The sequence below is a fragment of the Triturus cristatus genome, chromosome 8, assembly GCF_964204655.1.
Source record: "Triturus cristatus chromosome 8, aTriCri1.1, whole genome shotgun sequence".
Classification (NCBI taxonomy): Eukaryota; Metazoa; Chordata; class Amphibia; order Caudata; family Salamandridae; genus Triturus; species Triturus cristatus.
This window is the reverse complement of record NC_140591.1, coordinates 742328982-742350213: the sequence shown is the minus strand read 5'-3', so window position 1 is coordinate 742350213 and position 21232 is coordinate 742328982. Positions and strand designations below refer to the sequence as shown.

Genomic DNA, 21232 nt, shown 5'->3' with positions numbered 1-21232 from the left:
TTCCTACCAAACTGTTTTGTTCAAAATGGTCGAGCAGTACTACTTTTAATGATCTCTGTCCGACATGCCGAGGAAGTCCTGAATCTGTTGTCCATTTACTTTTTTTTTGCCCGTCCTACTGGCTACTGAGGAAAAAATGGATTCTCCCGTTATGTACTCTAGTAGAACGTGGTCATTACTTAGAGGTGTTAAAAGCTCTGTGCACTGATACTAGACAACCCATTGTGTTTGGTCTTTCTAAATGTTGGCATGCACTTTGGATCAAGCGAAGGAAACTATGTTTTTGAAACTTTCTCTTGCCCATAAGGAATGGCCTGTTCTGAACCTTTTTGTAATTGTTTAAGATCTTGTATCTATTAGCTCTGTAACCCAGCACATTAAGCACTTTAATTCTGATCAATCAGACTTGTTATTAGCTGTCATCGCACATTGCACTTTTTCCTATGGAGTTTTAAAATGTGTAAATTGTGTAATTGTCTTAGTAACTTTTATATTGTTATCTCATTATTGTTGTACATTTTGGTTTCTGTTGTGCTGTATACTTTTCAGGATCCTTGTGATCATAATAAAGTTACTGACTGACTGGCGCAGAGCCTAGCTTGCCTTGTCCATCCACGAACTCTGGGCCCTGTAGACACATTTTAGGGAAAACTGAAACTATCCCTTACTATTTTAAAGCTAGTTGATATGTCTTGGGCTAGCCTTGCTAAATCCGGGACACCTGGTCTCGACCTCTAGACATTTTCTATTGCAAAGAGGCAATCTGCCTTTAGTGGCATCAGATGATTAAAGTACGCAGAACCCTGCCAGACTGGGAAAAACCTGCCAATTACCACTCCAAAGTTGGTTGCAATGTCTTGCTGCATCCTTCTGACCCTCCCTATTACAGAGAAATGATCGCAATCTACCTATATTGGCATCAGAAGATGAATGTAGATCGATCCCTGCCAACCCGGAAAAATCAAACCAATCCTGACCACTTTAAAGCTGGTCACCAGGTATCTGGAAATCATTGCTGATTTGTGGGCACTTTTTCAAAAACTCACTGACCCTCAGCATTCCAGGGAAGTCCACCACTACCTACATTTGAAGAAGAAATACATTGAGTCCTGCCTAGTAGTAACTTTACAAACCCCTAACTTTGACCAGATATGTCTTGGCAACATGAGTGTTACTTGATGCATTTGTGGGAGCTTTGCAGCCCTAATCTGTCCATTAAGAGAGAAGTCGCTCACCTCTAGTATTGTATTGTATTGTAGAATTTCTGTAGTGCTCACTGCTGCAATTTGGGGCCCTGAAGTGCTTACTCAAACAGATAGTATGCTACACCATGTATTTTGTGTGTTTAGAAGGGTGCAGTTTTGAGGAAAATGTGGGAAATGTTTTCATGTTGTTCATGATGACCATCGAGGTGCAGTTGTCATGTTATCGAACGCAGGACCTGGCAGTGTGATAAATGAGGGTATGTAAGAGATAGACAAGCAAATTATAATTCTATGAAGGACTAAATCATATAGGCAACGACACAGAAACTGCCTAACCTTAGGGACAGCAAGATGCTCAGTAGTCTAGAAACATTGTAGACCACATTAGGACTAGGAGCATTATGAACCAAATATTTAGTTTAATAATGCTCGGATTTAGAGGTTTAAGCGGCTCCAGTACATTCAAGTAAGGTGTGTTCCTCCAACCCATTGTACTGCATTCTACATAACAATGCGTTAATATGTTCTTAGATCTACCAAAAGGTTTACTAACACTGATGTGAAGGAAAATAGCAACAGGCAAGAGGAACATATATGGATGGGGATTTAGGAAGTGGCCCAGAAGCAGAGGTCATTGTCAATGTTTTACGTTGGACAGATTACACGGGAAGGCATATGCATGAATAGAAATATAGGCTGTATGCGGTGGGGGCCAAAAATAATGAAATTACCGATATCATCCTCTCTTACTCAGATAGTTGTAGGAATGCATATCATGCCTCACACATATATATGTTTAATGTCTTTCTCCATTTACAATGTACCTTCCAGTTTGTGTAATTCTGAAGATGGCCCAGGGCTCACATCCTTAAATGATTTTATACATTTTTGTAATGATAGGGGGTTGTTTTTAAATGAGGGGAAAACTAAGTATATGATTTTTAACAAAATGGGAAGAAAACTATCAAGTAGACCGATATGTGCTGGCAATACTAGACTAGAACAAGTAGATGTATTTGACTACTTGGGTATTCGAGTGTCCCCATCAGTACACTGGGTTGCTCACATGGAGAAGGCAAAATTACACCAAATTGTCCAGTGTAACCACATTAGCAAGATCCATAGAAAAACAGTCTCGCGCCAGATTGCTCCAGCACTCGAAATCTATAACACTAAGGTATTGGGGAGCATAATGTACGGTGTAGAGTTGTGGGGGACAGGAAATATAGTGCAGCTAATTGTTGTTGAAAACCGCTTTTTAAGATCATTAGTGGATTTAGCCCAAAGCTCCCCAATGAAACCTTTGTACATGGATCTGGCACATAGGGAACTTATACCTAAGGTGAATTATAGATTGTTAATGTTCTGGTTTAGACTATGTACTGTGGAGGAGCTTGAACCATACCAAGAGACTCTTCTAGATCTATTGAGATTCCCCAAAGAGTCCAAAATCAACTGGTTTATTGCTATACAGAAAATCTTGGGGAAGTTGAGCATGGATGTTTTTTGGACAAACCCGGGAAGTATGAGACGAATCTCATGAGCAAGAATGAAGGAAGTGTTCTGGGAAACTATCTTAGCAGAGGATGTCATTGTCTCGGAATCTAGCCTGACCAAAGACTTTTTTACATCTAAATGCTTCCTATCCTTCGAACCAAGTATTGATGAAATCGTTCCCTCTTTTGCACGGAAGCTTTTTTTGCAATTCCGTTATAAAACACTTCCTACCAAACTGTTTTGTTCAAAATGGTCGAGCAGTACTACTTTTAATGATCTCTGTCCGACATGCCGAGGGAGTCCTGAATCTATTGTCCATTTACTTTTTTTTTGCCCGTCCTACTGGCTACTGAGGAAAAAATGGATTCTCCCGTTATGTACTCTAGTAGAACGTGGTCATTACTTAGAGGTGTAAAAAGCTCTGTGCACTGATACTAGACAACCCATTGTGTTTGGTCTTTCTAAATGTTGGCATGCACTTTGGATCAAGCGAAGGAAACTATGTTTTTGAAACTTTCTCTTGCCCATAAGGAATGGCCTGTTCCGAACCTTTTTGTAATTGTTTAAGATCTTGTATCTATTGGCTCTGTAACCCAGCACATTAAGCACTTTAATTCTGATCAATCAGACTTGTTATTAGCTGTCATCGCACATTGCACTTTTTCCTATGGAGTTTTAAAATGTGTAAATTGTGTAATTGTCTTAGTAACTTTTATATTGTTATCTCATTATTGTTGTACATTTTGGTTTCTGTTGTGCTGTATACTTTTCAGGATCCTTGTGATCATAATAAAGTTACTGACTGACTGGCGCAGAGCCTAGCTTGCCTTGTCCATCCACGAACTCTGGGCCCTGTAGACACATTTTAGGGAAAACTGAAACTATCCCTTACTATTTTAAAGCTAGTTGATATGTCTTGGGCTAGCCTTGCTAAATCCGGGACACCTGGTCTCGACCTCTAGACATTTTCCATTGCAAAGAGGCAATCTGCCTTTAGTGGCATCAGATGATTAAAGTACGCAGAACCCTGCCAGACTGGGAAAAACCTGCCAATTACCACTCCAAAGTTGGTTGCAATGTCTTGCTGCATCCTTCTGACCCTCCCTATTACAGAGAAATGATCGCAATCTACCTATATTGGCATCAGAAGATGAATGTAGATCGATCCCTGCCAACCCGGAAAAATCAAACCAATCCTGACCACTTTAATGCTGGTCACCAGGTATCTGGAAAGCATTGCTGATTTGTGGGCACTTTTTCAAAAACTCACTGACCCTCAGCATTCCAGGGAAGTCCACCACTACCTACATTTGAAGAAGAAATACATTGAGTCCTGCCTAGTAGTAACTTTACAAACCCCTAACTTTGACCAGATATGTCTTGGCAACATGAGTGTTACTTGATGCATTTGTGGGAGCTTTGCAGCCCTAATCTGTCCATTAAGAGAGAAATCGCTCACCTCTAGTATTGTATTGTATTGTAGAATTTATGTAGTGCTCACTGCTGCAATTTGGGGCCCTGAAGTGCTTACTCAAACAGATAGTATGCTACACCATGTATTTTGTGTGTTTAGAAGGGTGCAGTTTTGGGGAAAATGTGGGAAATGTTTTCATGTTGTTCATGATGACCATCGAGGTGCAGTTGTCATGTTATCGAACGCAGGACCTGGCAGTGTGATAAATGAGGGTATGTAAGAGATAGACAAGCAAATTATAATTCTATGAAGGACTAAATCATATAGGCAACGACACAGAAACTGCCTAACCTTAGGGACAGCAAGATGCTCAGTAGGCTAGAAACATTGTAGACCACATTAGGACTAGGAGCATTATGAACCATATATTTAGTTTAATAAAGCTCGGATTTAGAGGTTTAAGCGGCTCCAGTACATTCAAGTAAGGTGTGTTCCTCCAACCCATTGTACTGCATTCTACATAACAATGCGTTAATATGTTCTTAGATCTGCCAAAAGGTTTACTAACACTGATGTGAAGGAAAATAGCAACAGGCAATAGGAACATATATGGATGGGGATTTAGGAAGTGGCCCAGAAGCAGAGGTCATTGTCAATGTTTTACGTTGGACAGATTACACGGGAAGGCATATGCATGAATAGAAATATAGGCTGTATGCGGTGGGGGCCAAAAATAATGAAATTACCGATATCATCCTCTCTTACTCAGATAGTTGTAGGAATGCATATCATGCCTCACACATATATATGTTTAATGTCTTTCTCCATTTACAATGTACCTTCCAGTTTGTGTAATTCTGAAGATGGCCCAGGGCTCACATCCTTCCCCGTATCTTTCCTGGAGAACAGTGTTCCCTAATGTAATACTTTAGGTGAACTAGAGCTGAACCACTACAAGGTTTTATTTATGCCGCATCTACTCATTCGATACCTCGCACATTATATGGGGAGTCAGGGACTCAGGTTATGGCCGCCATTGCAGAGTCCTCTTCCAGTAAGAGTGGGAACAAAACTCAACATTATCAACCACGAAGTTGGGAAATATTCTTGCCGGGAGACGGGTTTGGACATGCAAAGCTGCTCTTTATATGACAAGCCACCATGGGCAGGAATGTTGACATTCAGGCAATTGGTCCAATTCACTCACTGTAAAGTATGCTCTGGCCCCTCCCAGATCAGGACATGAGCCTAAACATCTCCACAGTAGAGGAATACTGAGTTTAGGCCCCTCTTAGTAGATTGTTCCTCTGCGTCATCCATAGTGCTGCTGCTGCACGCTTTACCCTTGTGCTGGACAAGACCCATGGTAATGGCCTTAGGTAACGTAGAAAAGTGCTTTTCACATTACCTAAAAGCTTTTCAGATCCTGGTGGCGAGACTCCGCGATATAAAGCGATAATTCTGATAGATACTTGCACCTGCAGATTTCTCACCTTTTGAATATCCCAGGTACCAGTTTGAATCCAGAATCATTTCTCCAATACTTCTCTTACACCCGGAGGACATGGCACTTAATGACTTTGTATGATCATGGCACTTTACTTTTAATTGCAAATGGGTTTTTGTAATAGGAGCCTTTTATGGGTCACTGCATTGCCAACCTTCCAGCCTTGCTACCAGAGGCCAATAAATGGTATGTAATTGTGGAGCTTATATAGTGCCTATTGCTGGGAATGGCATTTTTGATATGTTCCTAATTTTGGCAGATAAGGAAAAGAGACACAGAGAGATAAATTGGGGGAGAGGATATAGCCTTACGGCTAGAGCTATCGACCTCGGAGCTCGGGAACCGGGTTTGAGTCTTGGCAACGACGCTCAACATCCTATGATTCTGGGCAAATCACTTAATCTCCCTGTGCCTAACAAAAAAAAATCATGTGTCCTTATGTAACGAAACTGGTGCTCATGTAAAGCGCTCTGATACCCGATGTATCGGGTCTAGTTCGCACTATATAAAACTCAAAAAAATAAAATAAAAAATAAATAAGTAAATAAATGAATTGGCCCAGTACACCGTTGGGAATATGATAACAACATTACAATTACACCACGTCTCCTTCGTGAGTTCAATCCAGACTGGACTAGTCCAAGAAGACATATTACCAAAGAAGAGGGAGATATCATCAAGGGGAACCAATATACATCACAGCATGTCTCATGCAGATCGCACAAAATTTCTTTGCTGCATCGCTGGTTCAATTGGCAGAAGAAATCAACTGGCTTTACTGAAACTTGAAAGCATGCCGTTAGGACAGTTGTGCTCTTCTTAAGTTGCTGTTCTGCATCCAAAGTGAGACAACCTGACAAGCTTGATTGCTGATTTCAATCACATCTGCCTCAGATAGAATGACAACCCCCTTGCTAGATTTTAGATTCCTTTTATCAAACTAATGGGTAGTCCAGCCCTCCCCGACCCCTACTTAATGGCGGCCGCTGCAGGGAAAGGCAAGCAAGATCACTGACTCATTGCCAGTGAAATTGTTCTCCCACCCTCGCAGCTCCACCATCAACTGAGGCCCCCCTGAGCCCCTGCACTCTCGAGTGTTGATGTTCAAGGTCCTCCTCCACCCGCAGGTTATACCTGCGCCTCATCCCTGGTGGTCCAGTGAACCCCTGACTCCTTCTCTCGCTCTGCTTTTCCTCTCCTTTTCTGCTCTGTTTTTACTCGTTTTTTTACCCTCATTTTTATTTCACCATTTCACTCTCTATCTCTTTCCTTCGCTATTTCCTTTTTCCCACTTTTTGCGCCATCTTTCCCCACCGCTGCTGCTCTCGCGGTCCCCCCAGCACGACCAGCGCCACCGGCCCAAGCCAGTTCCCCTCCCCACCTCCCAGCTGTCCAGCCCTCTCCTACACCTACTTAATGGTGGCCGCTGTGCTGACAAGCCGCTGACGTGCCAAAGGCGGGCCAAAGGCAAGCCCGTCTGAGCCAGTTTGTGACCCGACCGCAATCAGTGCCAGGAACCCTGGCCCTCCGCACTGCCAATGCTACAATCCAGCGGCACTCCATGCACTCAACCCAGGTCGCAACAACAATTGGAAGCTAGCATCACCAACCGACACCCACAGACCCTTCAGCTGTCACCGCTGCCGGAACACGTACAGCACCGCCAGGATCACAGACCCAGCACAACCCGCCCGCAAGAACACAACCGAACCGAAGACCGTGCAATGCATTCTCCTCAAAGTATGATCACTCCACAAACACGCCACCGAAATCTGGGACCACCTCGACAGCACCACCCCGGACGTAGCATTCTTATGGAAATCTGGACCAACACCACCTCCGGACCGGCCATCGCCATTCCCAAGGATACAAGATCTCCCAGAAGGACCACCCCACCCGCCCAGGAGGAGGAATCACCATCGTCCACAAATCCACCCTCCGCCTGAGCACACTCTCCGACGAGCCCACAGACCTGATGGAACACCTTCACTTCAAGATACAAACCAGCCCTACCACCACCCTCCAGGAAAACCCTCATCTACCGACCCCCTGGACCCCGCGGACCATTCACCAACTCCATCACAGACTTGATCTCCCCGCAAGCCATCGCATCCACCAACTACACCCTAGTGGGAGACGTCAACTTCCACCTTGACAACCAACTAGACCCCAACACCTCATCCCTCCTAGACAACCTCCACAACATTGGACTCCGCCAGATTGTGACCAAACCCATGCACTCAGCAGGACACACCCTCGACCCCCTCTTCACTACAGGAAACTCTATCACTTTCAGCCACAACACCGAACTCCCGTGGCCAGACAATCGATGCTTCCACTTCACCTTCAGAACTCCCACCATCCACAGACAACATCACCTGCTGCCACGTAGAAACTGGACCAAAATCCCTGACGACCAGCTCACCTCCTCACTCGGCAACTCTACCCCAACCACCGCGGAATACGACGACCCCAACACTGCAGCCCAAACTCAGCACAGACGGATCACCGTCAGCACCAACACCATATCCCCTCTCAAGAAGAACAACCACATACACACCAAGAAAGCTAGATGGTTTACCACCGAACTTTGAGAGTCCAGGCGCACCTGCCACCGCCTCGAGAAGGCCTGGAGGAGAAGCCACAACAACTTCAAAGCTACCACCAACGCCCACCACCAACTCATCAGAAACTCGAGGAAAACAGAATCTCCACACTCACACACAACCGCAAAGAACTCTTCAACATCATTAAGGAGTTCGTCCAACCCACCAGCTAGTCTACTGACATTACTCCCTCACAAGACCTCTGCACCAAACTCAGCACCTTCTTCCACCACAAAATCAAGAACATCTACGACAACTTCAACAACCTTCTTCCACCACAAAATCAAGAACATCTATGACAACTTCAACGAAGACAACCAACACACTGAACCATCACCAGCCACCCCTGACACCCTGCAACCAACGATTGACAGCTGGACAGCCCTCACCACTGAAGACACACTAAAGACGATGAAGTCAATCCACTCTGGGGCCCCCACGGACCCCTGCTCCCGCCACATCTTTAACAGAGCTGCCGACACCATCGCACCCGTGCTCTGCCACACCATCAACCACTCCTTGACGAACGCCTCCTTCCCCGACTACTGGAAGCACGTCGATATCAACTCCCTCCTGAAGAAGCCCTCGGTAGACCCCACCGACCTCAAAAACTACAGACCCATCTCCCTGAATCCGTTCCCAGCGAAAGTCATCAATAAAGCCATCTACAGCCAACTCGCCACCTTCATCGTAGAGCACAACACCCTCGACCCGTTCCAATCATGCTTCAGAAAAAACCACAGCACAGAAACCGCCCTCCTCGCCGCAACAGACGACATCCACTCCTTACTGGAGATAGGAGAAACAGTAGCCCTCATCCTCCTTGACCTCTCAGCGGCCTTCAACACAGTCTCCCACCGTACCATAACATGCAGACTCATTGACGCAGGGATCTGGGACAAGGCCCTCGACTGAATCAACTCTTTCCTCTCTGGCAGAACGCAACAGGTCAGACTCCCTCCTTTCCTCTCGGACCCTACACCAACCACCTGTGGAGTCCCCCAGGGGTCCTCCCTCAGCCCAACGCTCTTCAACGTCTACATGGCTCTGCTCGCCCCCATCGTCAGAACCTACGGACTCAACATTGTTTCATACGCAGACGACACCCAACTCATTCTCTCCTTATCCAACGAACCCAACGCAGCCAAACACAACATTCAAGAAGGCATGGAAGCTAGCGCCAAGCAGCTACCTACAACTCAACACCAACAAAACAGAAGTACTCATCATGGGCCCACACCCCGATGCCTGGAACGAGACCTGGTGGCCTCCGGCCCTCGGAAGCCCACCCACCCCCACGGACCATGCACACAACCTTGGTATCATACTGGACTCCGAGCTCAAAATGGACCACCAGATCAACTCCGTCACATCCTCCTGCTTCCACACCCTCTGCCTCCTACATAAGACCTTCAAATGGATCTCCCTTGAGCACAGAAAAACCGTCACTCCTGCCCTCGTCACCAGCAGACTCGAATATGGCAACGCACTCTATGCAGGAATAAACAAAAACCTCACCGCAAGCTACAAAACATCCAGAACACCCCCGCAAGACTGGTCCTCAACCTGCCAAGACACTGCCACATCTCCCAGCACCTGCTCACACTCCACTGGCTCCCCATCGAGACTAGAATCACCTTCAAGATCTTCACCCACGCACACAAAGCCCTCCACAACACTGGACCAGCATACCTGAACAGCCAACTCAATTTCCACGCACCCCAAAGATCCGTACAATAAGCCCAGCTCTCCTACGCTGTAGCTCCACGTGGCAGAAAGACCAGATCGGGAGGCCGTCCCTTCTCCTTCCTCGCGGCCAGAGCCTGGAACGCCCTACCGCTCCACCTCAGCCAGACATCACTCCCCATCTTCACGAGAAACCCCAAAACTTGGCTCTTCGACATACCCCCCTCCTTGATGGACTGGAAACTGCACCTCCCCTCTTCCCCAGCGCCTTGAGACCCTTATAGGTGAGTAGTCACGCTTAACAAATTTGGCGGGATTTGATTTGTAGTTTTTCACCGTGGAATCCAGAGCTTTCAGGAGCTATCAACATACAACAACCTAGTTTGGATTTCTTCACCCTAGGATCCATTCCTGATTGGTTCTGTGGTACCTAGCTATATAAACAGGTTAATATTCAACAAAAGACTCTGCAGTTAGACTGCTTGTTTGTCCAAGAAACTTTATACGCAAGACTCAGCACCTTATACTTTTGTGCAATGATTTTCCTTAGTTTCAGCATGTTATGTTGCTGAAATGGACCTTGCAAGTGTGATAGATGTGATTGAATAATGCAGCTCAGTGGTGATTACCTGTTGTGTATTGTTCAAACCAGTTATAAATGATGATTACATCAAAATGGTCGCACACTGCTGACCTACCTGCGTGTTACCCCAAAGAACTGTGGTCCCTGTAGTCAGCGTCGGCGGATACACCTATGCTCGTGTCGTGAGTGCAAGTGTGAATAGCGTTAGCCATCCCTGGACACGTGTTTCGAGGTAGTTGCCTCTCGTCAGCAGGGAGTAGGAAAGAGTGTAGGGTTGCAATGTAAGCTGCTAAAATCATTATCAGGTCTAGTACCTCTCGTAGCAACGCAGGTGCGTAACCTGAGTCCGTCGACTCCCGGGCTCAGAGAGCCACTAAATAGTTACATCAAAATGGTCGCACACTGCTACCTACCTGCGTGTTACCCCAAAGAACTGTGGTCCCTGTAGTCAGCGTCGGCGGATACACCTATGCTCGTGTCGTGAGTGCAAGTGTGAATAGCGTTAGCCATCCCTGGACACGTGTTTCGAGGTAGTTGCCTCTCATCAGCAGGGAGTAGGAAAGAGTGTAGGGTTGCAATGTAAGCTGCTAAAATCATTATCAGGTCTAGTACCTCTCGTAGCAACGCAGGTGCGTAACCTGAGTCCGTCGACTCCCCGGCTCAGAGAGCCACTAAATAGTTACATCAAAATGGTCGCACACTGCTGACCTACCTGCGTGTTACCCCAAAGAACTGTGGTCCCTGTAGTCAGCGTCGGCGGATACACCTATGCTCGTGTCGTGAGTGCAAGTGTGAATAACATTAGCCATCCCTGGACACGTGTTTCGAGGTAGTTGCCTCTCGTCAGCAAGGAGTAGGAAAGAGTGTAGGGTTGCAATGTAAGCTGCTAAAATCATTATCAGGTCTAGTACCTCTCGTAGCAACGCAGGTGCGTAACCTGAGTCCGTCGACTCCCCGGCTTAGAGAGCCACTAAATAGTTACATCAAAATGGTCGCACACTGCTGACCTACCTGCGTGTTACCCCAAAGAACTGTGGTCCCTGTAGTCAGCGTCGGCGGATACACCTATGCTCGTGTCGTGAGTGCAAGTGTGAATAGCGTTAGCCATCCCTGGACACGTGTTTCGAGGTAGTTGCCTCTCGTCAGCAGGGAGTAGGAAAGAGTGTAGGGTTGCAATGTAAGCTGCTAAAATCATTATCAGGTCTAGTACCTCTCGTAGCAACGCAGGTGCGTAACCTGAGTCCGTCGACTCCCCGGCTCAGAGAGCCACTAAATAGTTACATCAAAATGGTCGCACACTGCTGACCTACCTGCGTGTTACCCCAAAGAACTGTGGTCCCTGACGAGAGGCAACAACCTCGAAACACTTGTCCAGGGATGGCACACGCTATTCACACTTGCACTCACGACACGAGCATAGGTGTACTCGCCGACGCTGACTACAGGGACCACAGTTCTTTGGGGTAACACGCAGGTAGGTCAGCAGTGTGCGACCATTTTGGATTAGTTATTTAGTGGCTCTTTGATCCGGGAAGCCGACGGGCTTAGGTTACGCACCTGCGTTGCTACGAGAGGTACATACCTGATAATGATTTTAGCAGCCTACACAGCAACCCTGCACTCTTTCCTACTCCCTGCTGACGAGAGGCAACAACCTCGAAACACGTGTCCAGGGATGGCACACGCTATTCACACTTGCACTCACGACACGGGCATAGGTGTACTCGCCGACGCTGACTACAGGGACCACAGTTCTTTGGGGTAACACGCAGGTAGGTCAGCAGTGTGCGACCATTTTGGATTAGTTATTTAGTGGCTCTTTGAGCCGGGAAGCCGACGGGCTTAGGTTACGCACCTGGGTTGCTACGAGAGGTACATACCTGATAATGATTTTAGCAGCCTACACAGCAACCCTGCACTCTTTCCTACTCCCTGCTGACAAGAGGCAACAACCTCGAAACACGTGTCCAGGGATGGCACACGCTATTCACACTTGCACTCACGACACGAGCATAGGTGTACTCGCCGACGCTGACTACAGGGACCACAGTTCTTTGGGGTAACACGCAGGTAGGTCAGCAGTGTGCGACCATTTTGGATTAGTTATTTAGTGGCTCTTTGAGCCGGGAAGCCGACGGGCTTAGGTTACGCACCTGCGTTGCTACGAGAGGTACATACCTGATAATGATTTTAGCAGCCTACACAGCAACCCTGCACTCTTTCCTACTCCCTGCTGACGAGAGGCAACAACCTCGAAACACGTGTCCAGGGATGGCACACGCTATTCACACTTGCACTCACGACACGAGCATAGGTGTACTCGCCGACGCTGACTACAGGGACCACAGTTCTTTGGGGTAACACGCAGGTAGGTCAGCAGTCTGCGACCATTTTGGATTAGTTATTTAGTGGCTCTTTGAGCCGGGAAGCCGACGGGCTTAGGTTACGCACCTGCGTTGCTACGAGAGGTACATACCTGATAATGATTTTAGCAGCCTACACAGCAACCCTGCACTCTTTCCTACTCCCTGCTGACGAGAGGCAACAACCTCGAAACACGTGTCCAGGGATGGCACACGCTATTCACACTTGCACTCACGACACGAGCATAGGTGTACTCGCCGACGCTGACTACAGGGACCACAGTTCTTTGGGGTAACACGCAGGTAGGTCAGCAGTGTGCGACCATTTTGGATTAGTTATTTAGTGGCTCTTTGAGCCGGGAAGCCGACGGGCTTAGGTTACGCACCTGCGTTGCTACGAGAGGTACATACCTGATAATGATTTTAGCAGCCTACACAGCAACCCTGCACTCTTTCCTACTCCCTGCTGATGAGAGGCAACAACCTCGAAACACGTGTCCAGGGATGGCACACGCTATTCACACTTGCACTCACGACACGAGCATAGGTGTACTCGCCGACGCTGACTACAGGGACCACAGTTCTTTGGGGTAACACGCAGGTAGGTCAGCAGTGTGCGACCATTTTGGATTAGTTATTTAGTGGCTCTTTGAGCCGGGAAGCCGACGGGCTTAGGTTACGCACCTGCGTTGCTACGAGAGGTACATACCTGATAATGATTTTAGCAGCCTACACAGCAACCCTGCACTCTTTCCTACTCCCTGCTGACGAGAGGCAACAACCTCGAAACACGTGTCCAGGGATGGCACACGCTATTCACACTTGCACTCACGACACGAGCATAGGTGTACTCGCCGACGCTGACTACAGGGACCACAGTTCTTTGGGGTAACACGCAGGTAGGTCAGCAGTGTGCGACCATTTTGGATTAGTTATTTAGTGGCTCTTTGAGCCGGGAAGCCGACGGGCTTAGGTTACGCACCTGCGTTGCTACCAGAGGTACATACCTGATAATGATTTTAGCAGCCTACACAGCAACCCTGCACTCTTTCCTACTCCCTGCTGACGAGAGGCAACAACCTTGAAACACGTGTCCAGGGATGGCACACGCTATTCACACTTGCACTCACGACACGAGCATAGGTGTACTCGCCGACGCTGACTACAGGGACCACAGTTCTTTGGGGTAACACGCAGGTAGGTCAGCAGTGTGCGACCATTTTGGATTAGTTATTTAGTGGCTCTTTGAGCCGGGAAGCCGACGGGCTTAGGTTACGCACCTGCGTTGCTACGAGAGGTACATACCTGATAATGATTTTAGCAGCCTACACAGCAACCCTGCACTCTTTCCTACTCCCTGCTGACGAGAGGCAACAACCTCGAAATACGTGTCCAGGGATGGCACACGCTATTCACACTTGCACTCACGACACGAGCATAGGTGTACTCGCCGACGCTGACTACAGGGACCACAGTTCTTTGGGGTAACACGCAGGTAGGTCAGCAGTGTGCGACCATTTTGGATTAGTTATTTAGTGGCTCTTTGAGCCGGGAAGCCGACGGGCTTAGGTTACGCACCTGCGTTGCTACGAGAGGTACATACCTGATAATGATTTTAGCAGCCTACACAGCAACCCTGCAGTCTTTCCTACTCCCTGCTGACGAGAAGCAACAACCTCGAAACACGTGTTCAGGGATGGCACACGCTATTCACACTTGCACTCACGACACGAGCATAGGTGTACTCGCCGACGCTGACTACAGGGACCACAGTTCTTTGGGGTAACACGCAGGTAGGTCAGCAGTGTGCGACCATTTTGGATCAGTTATAAATGATGATCAGTGGACTGTCTACCTTTAATGTCTGCTCCTTGAAGGACAATATGTGATTGAATCACCCCCCGCAGACTTTACTGCTGGTAGCATCCTAACCATCACCTTATGTTCATTAGTATATGGATGAATGTCAAGATTAAATTCTCAAATTTACTCCAGGAAAAAAATCAGAGCATTTAACAGGTAGCACACATCTGACTCTTGAGATACACCACTGTTAATAACCCACATTTTAAGAGATAAATTTGTATTTAAACCTTCTGACTTCTGTTCATCTTGAAGACGTCAACTGTCTTTAAAGTGTCAGAAACTCCTAGGTTACAACAACATGGTCCTGAAAAGTTCCTTCCTTTCCCTGCCAAGGCTCTAAAAAGTTGAACTTTAGGGTGACAAAAGACTAGTGTTAGGTTTCTTTGTATGTGCTAGAGATAACCCCTATTGAAGTTCAAGTGGGGCAAGGAACAGCTCCATCCCCACTCATCTTGCCCACACCTAAGCTCTTTTGCCTCACTGTGTGGGAGGAATACACAAAGCCCTACAGCAGGGTCATGTGTCCCAAGCTACAGGTTGAAGACACCACAGGGATAGGAAAAGAAAATGTCATTTTATTTAATCTAGTATTTTCAGAATTGTGACTTGAAATCTGACTTTACCATTAAAGAGGGTTTTAAATTACAATTCTTTAGAGACCAAACTCGAGATTACTACCTACTCCCAAAGTTATTACTTATTAAGTGTAATAAGGTAACCCAATGTTATCCTATGGGAGAGGAGGTTTTGCAGTAGGGAAAACAAATGTATGGGCTTTCCACTACCAGGACATTTCAAATATAACAGTACATGTCCAACTCTTTAAATACACTGGACCATTCCCAATGGGCTGGTTACGGCCTACACCCGAGGTGACTTATATGTATAAAAAAGGGAGGTTTTGGCCGAGCAAAACGATTATTTAGCCAGGCCGAAATGGCCTTTTAAAACTGCACACACAAGCTGCAATGGCAGGCCTGAGGCATGTTTAAAGGGCTACTTAAGTGGGTGGCACAATGAGTACTGCAGGCTCACTAGTTGCTTTTAATTTACAGGCCATGGGTACATGTAGTACCATCTGAATAGGGACTTACAATTAAATGGGCCTGTATAGTGTAAGCCAATTTTACTATGTTTAAAGAAGAGAGAACAAGTACTTTAGCACTAGTTATCAGTGGTAAAGTGCATAGAGTCCTACAAGCCAACATAAACTGGTTCAGTGAACAAGAAGCAAATCCTTTGGGGATGGCCCTGCAGAGAGGGCCAAGTCCAACACCCTGACAAAGATTGTGGTTGTTACCCAAGTAGGGATTGCACCCTCCGCAACCAATAACCTAATTTATTATCTTCCATATACCCATGAGGCACTGATAATATACTATATTTAAAGCAGGTGGAGGGTCCAATAAAATACCAACCTGCCAATTCATGGATTCATTAGAGTTTTTTTATGTCCTAAACCAGCACTGTTTGAGCACTGTGAAATTTACAGAAACCTAACGGTCTCCTGTCCCACAGCTCACCTACCTCCATAAATGCTTGAAGTTGATTGAGGATCTTCACCTTTAATACATTGTTAATCTGAGTGATTTTACATTTTGGCTCAAAATTAGTTTGGTTTCTACACTGACAAGGTGATCTTTTTGAAGAGCTGTATTATATTCATGCTTTTTAAATTATGCAGGTACCACACATCCTGAACAGAGTGATCAGAAAAAGCTGTCATAGTCCATACAATATTTGAAGTTCTTTGTTCCCTCATGAAAGTTGGACACTTATCAATGGGTGATGAGGATTTCTTTTATTTAGTAAGGCTCTTACATATTTCTTGTATGATGACTTTCTCGAAGGAATTCACATTTAGGGGCCGATTACGATGTTGGTCGGAAAGCATATCGACCAATTCGGTCTTGGAATTGTTTCCGACCGAATCAGATTCGGGGAGTCCGAACGACCGATTACGATGGATCTGAACATCTTTCAGTCAGACTCCTATTGACTTCAATGGGAGCCTGTGTTCCGACGGAATACACAGGCTACCATTGAAGAAAGGGGTGGGTGGGGAAAACCGTGCACCCTGTGGCAGGCACCCCATGGTGCCTGTCACACTGTGCATGGTCTGAGAGAGAGGACCCATGGGTACCCCCACGGGCCCCATTCAGAAGGACCGGGGCGAAGGTGGACATGCTACAGGCCCACAAAGTCAGATTCTGACTTCCAATCAGTGTCGGAACAACCAATTCGGAAAGGCTGTCTGAATCCGGCATCGTAATATGTCGGTCGGAAATGAGATCTGTAGACCTGTACGAGTCTGCTCCAAACAACTCGGTTTCTCAGAATGCTGTTCCAAACGGATCCGAGTTTGGAAGTACGAAAGCTTTCCGACTATCGTAATCGGTCGGTCAGAAGGCTTTCCAAATCGGTCGGAAAGACGGGTTCCAAATCGGATTCGGCCAACCCGAATGCCATTTGGAGCCTTTCTGACCGACATCGTAATCGGCCCCTTAGAGGGAACTTGATGAGCCTCTTTTACAGTGAGATCTCACATCTGGGCTGAGTTAATTTTACCGTCATAAGTCAAGGACGTTGGTGCCATTTTGCAGGAAGGTCTCAAGAAATTCAAAATGTTTAAGCCTCTACACATTCTGCACAAAGAGCTGCAAATTTTATAAACAGAGGAAACCTTGTTTGTGATAAAAAATAGTCCTCATAAATATATGCTTTTTTTTAATACAGCAAGATTTGTCTGCAATAGACTTTCAAAACGACCCAAGTAAGTTGCTCCTTTCTGGATCTCAAGCCAGTGCCTTTCTCCAATTGACACTTTTCATTGCCAAACACGTTTTTAGCTAAGAATTTCTGCTTCACTGACCCAAAATTATGGAACTGGTGTGGGATTCTGATTCTGAGTAAAATATTTGATGATGTCAACTGTTGAAGCCCACTGTGTAGACCCCACAAACTTGTATCAGCTTCTCCAGGTACTTTTACCTGCTTGGAGCTTTTTTACATGGCCAAACCTTTTATGAGTGCTCCTGGCAACCCTCGCTGAGTTGCAGAGCCATTGTCCGACATCAAGCATGAGCAGGTTGGCCTTCACATAAGAGCTTCCTCTTCATTACTTGAGTTCTGCATCAAACTGAAGACCTGGCTCTTCAACTAGACTCGGCCCGGACACAGCACATGTAGCATCTGCTTAATAGCACTATAATATCCCCTGGCCCCAACTCTCTGAGTGTCTAAAAAGTTTCAGCGCTCCGTCCATCATCTCCTTGTGTTTGTCATGCCAATGATAGCCACAGGTGCCAACCCTATCGTCAGGCAATTTAGGTGCACTTGCGCCTCGGCCTGTTTATTAATTCTGATTCCTCCTAAAAAGCACATTAGATGAATTAGAAATGTTTTTAGACATTTGACCACCCTCTGAAAGATATCCAAGAATTTCAATACAAAGCCTATATAACAGTTCCTCATTGACTTTTATCGACATACTGGAGGTTTATCATAGTATCTCCACAAGTATTTTTGTAGCTTTTAACTGATACATTTATATACATTTATTTAACTATTGTTATATGGACAGTAAGGTCTTTTATAGTAGTTCTGTTTATTGATACCTGTGTTCCCCAGAACCTAGCAGAGGTAAGCTTTGAATCTAGCTTGTGATCCTACTGTTGAGCTAGGGATCCTTTGATCTGTCTCTGTTTGCAGAGTACTTAATCTTGATTCGGGCAGTTAAGTGGCTTTGCAAATGTTCAAGTAAACTTAAAGCCACTCACATACCCTACCCCCATGAGCCAATTTCATGTAGGTTTTATCCTTGCTCAGAGTTCTCCATGTTGCTGATGACCTTTTCCCACTATGGTGGTGTTGTTATCTACTAGTCACGTTTGAAATTTGGCATTTATATTTACTTTTATATCTTTTTTCTTTACTAGGTGGCACTGTGTGGAAGATTCACTATATGACTCCAAGATTCTCTCCAGAAGGCAGTAAAGGTTGTTATGCAACTGGCCTGTGCCAGTGCTCTGGACAAGATGTGACCCTTCATGATCCCCCATTGCTATTTGACCTTTCCAGAGATCCGTCTGAGGAAAATCCATTGTTGCCTGATGCTATTTTTCTAAGTGTAATAGACTTAGCAGTGAGCCAACATAGGAGCACACTAGCTCCAGTTCCACAGCAGCTGTATGGTTTCAAGAATATATGGAAACCATGGTTACAGCCATGCTGTGGGGTATTTCCTATGTGTTGGTGCGACAAAGAGGATCATAATTCAAACAACTAAATTAATATTTGTACATCTTATTTTTTTAAACTAAAACTGTACACTTCATGGTATTTCATAAACATACAGTATTCATTGTATTTACCCAGGCACATTATCATGTTTGTGATTAAGGTTACTGTTTTTCCCCCTCGTCGGCCCTTCCTACTCTGGCTGCATTTTTACAAACCATGAAATATGTGTCCATTACTCTTCTTAACATAACTGCATCATCTTATTTCTCTTAATAATCTACATTCCCCATCATTTATCTTGCTATTTCAGACTCTCATGCAACCTTTAAAAATGCTTGTAATATTTAATGTACATTTATCAATCGACTGAAATTATGTTGGCTTTGTCTCTCAAGCATTCATTTTTTTCTACATATCCATGCATAGCCAGATCCACTCAAACCAATTACTTTAATTGAGTTGTTAATGTGTATGACCAGTCACTTCAAGGCAATACAAGTTGTTGGCAAACGTAATTTCAGAATTTCAGTATAATTTTGTTTTTCTACCACTTCCTTTTTTTTATTTTTTGGATATTGTTCAATGCTCTATTAAGGCTTATTTTTACATCTGATTTAGTCGAGTGCCTTAAATTCTTACCGATTTTATGAATTGGCAGAGGGTGGGGGAACATGCCTAACATCGTTCAACGTCTATTCAAGTTTCTGTTACAAGCTAAATATGAATATTATACATTGAAAAAAAGTAAAACAGCTTGGATCATGGACACTGGTTTACAAAAAAGCCCTTAGTAGCATAGCCTTCTGAAGCCCCTGACTCCCAGTTTTGGAGCATCTAGGAATTACACCAATACTCTACAAGTAGTTTAAACTTTCAAACCAAGTAAGTGTTTTTGCCCCTCATTTGACCTTAGACACTTCATGGTTCATAGCCCGGAAAGCTTTCAATAGCGCTCCTTTGCCTCTGTTTGAGAGATTAATTCCAACCTTCTCTCTCATTTTTTCCCTGCACTAATGATAGCTTAATTAAATGGAACCAATTAAGTCACCCTTGGGCCTTCCTAATTTTCAGCTTGTGTATTTCCGACAGCGCTTAACCACGTCTAACTAATTCGCTTTTCTACCTGACTGCTACCTGCTTCAGAATTCACCTAAATAGCACCACCTGTTTACTAATTCCTTTAAAATAAATGCCATGTTTTAGCTGGTTAATTCAGACACCATGCTATCTGCACGTTGCTACCTGCTTCAGAATTCACCTAAATAGCACCACCTGTTTACTAATTCCTTTAAAATAAATGCCATGTTTTAGCTGGTTAATTCAGACACCATGCTATCTGCACGTTGCTGCTTTTTTTAAAAACACCCTCTGTACAATTTTGCCCTCTCCTCTTTTGATTCACTCCTTTATCATTGTTATGCACTCCATAATTTATCCCTTGTTAACTTGTTCTGTAACGCATGATTATAATGCCTGCCAATGTAAGAAATGATTTTCCCTTTTTTTCCTTCTAGGGAGCTTTTTTGTATTTACTAGAATGTATACAGTACTGTGGTTGAATACACATACACAGGGTCTTAAACAATTGTGTTCCCCTTCCCCTCCCCCCTTTTTAATTTCAGCTTGCTCACCATTGTCCTGAAGATGAACCCCAATAATTGGGTTCGAAACGCCGTCGACCACCCCACAACATGAATTCCTTATAACTTGTAAAAAATCAATTATGGAACTCAACTATATTGTTGTCAATGCGATGTCTTTTTAGCCACTATCACTATTTCACTCCACGCTTTTTTATGTGAGCACTCAAAAAATTGAATTTGTTCAAATAAAAACCTGTCATCTTTTTGACCTACATGATCCTTAACGTACTTTGTTTTTTGCTCCCTACGGAATTGACTTCACTTCTTAAAAAACAAGTGCCCCTTCTTGGGTCACCTTTCTTTAGGACCTTTTAGGCCATACCTGAACCATTGTCCTTAATTATTTACTATCACCCCAGGTTCGCATATTGGGGTACCCTTGTCTCCTAAAACCTTAGTAGCATAGGAGCATCATGTGGCTTTTGAGCCAGATCCCACCCCAGTAATTGATCATGTTACGTTAGTCATTGATGACGTTCATTAAAGTGTTTTTGTTGCCTTTTCCCATAGTGGCCTTACAGAATGTGATACAACTGAAGAAAAAATACAATATTTGCGTGATTAATAAAATAGCAAAAGAAAAGCTACTTAAGCACGTAATATCTCGACTTATAAATGTA

The 21232-nt window shown here is 45.1% G+C and overlaps 1 protein-coding gene across 7 annotated transcripts in view; it reads left to right on the top strand.

Moving 5' to 3' along the window:
- The window catches only part of LOC146805002 (arylsulfatase D-like), a 514533-nt gene extending 493709 nt beyond the window's left edge, over positions 1 to 20824 (top strand). For all 7 annotated transcript variants that reach the window (XM_085622151.1, XM_085622150.1, XM_085622152.1 and 4 more), the window contains one exon: positions 18666 to 20824. In XM_085622151.1, the coding sequence (XP_085478277.1) occupies positions 18666 to 19015 (350 nt within the window). In that variant the 3' untranslated portion in view covers positions 19016 to 20824. The remainder of the gene's footprint in view (positions 1 to 18665) is intronic.
- Positions 20825 to 21232: the final 408 nt, after the last annotated feature.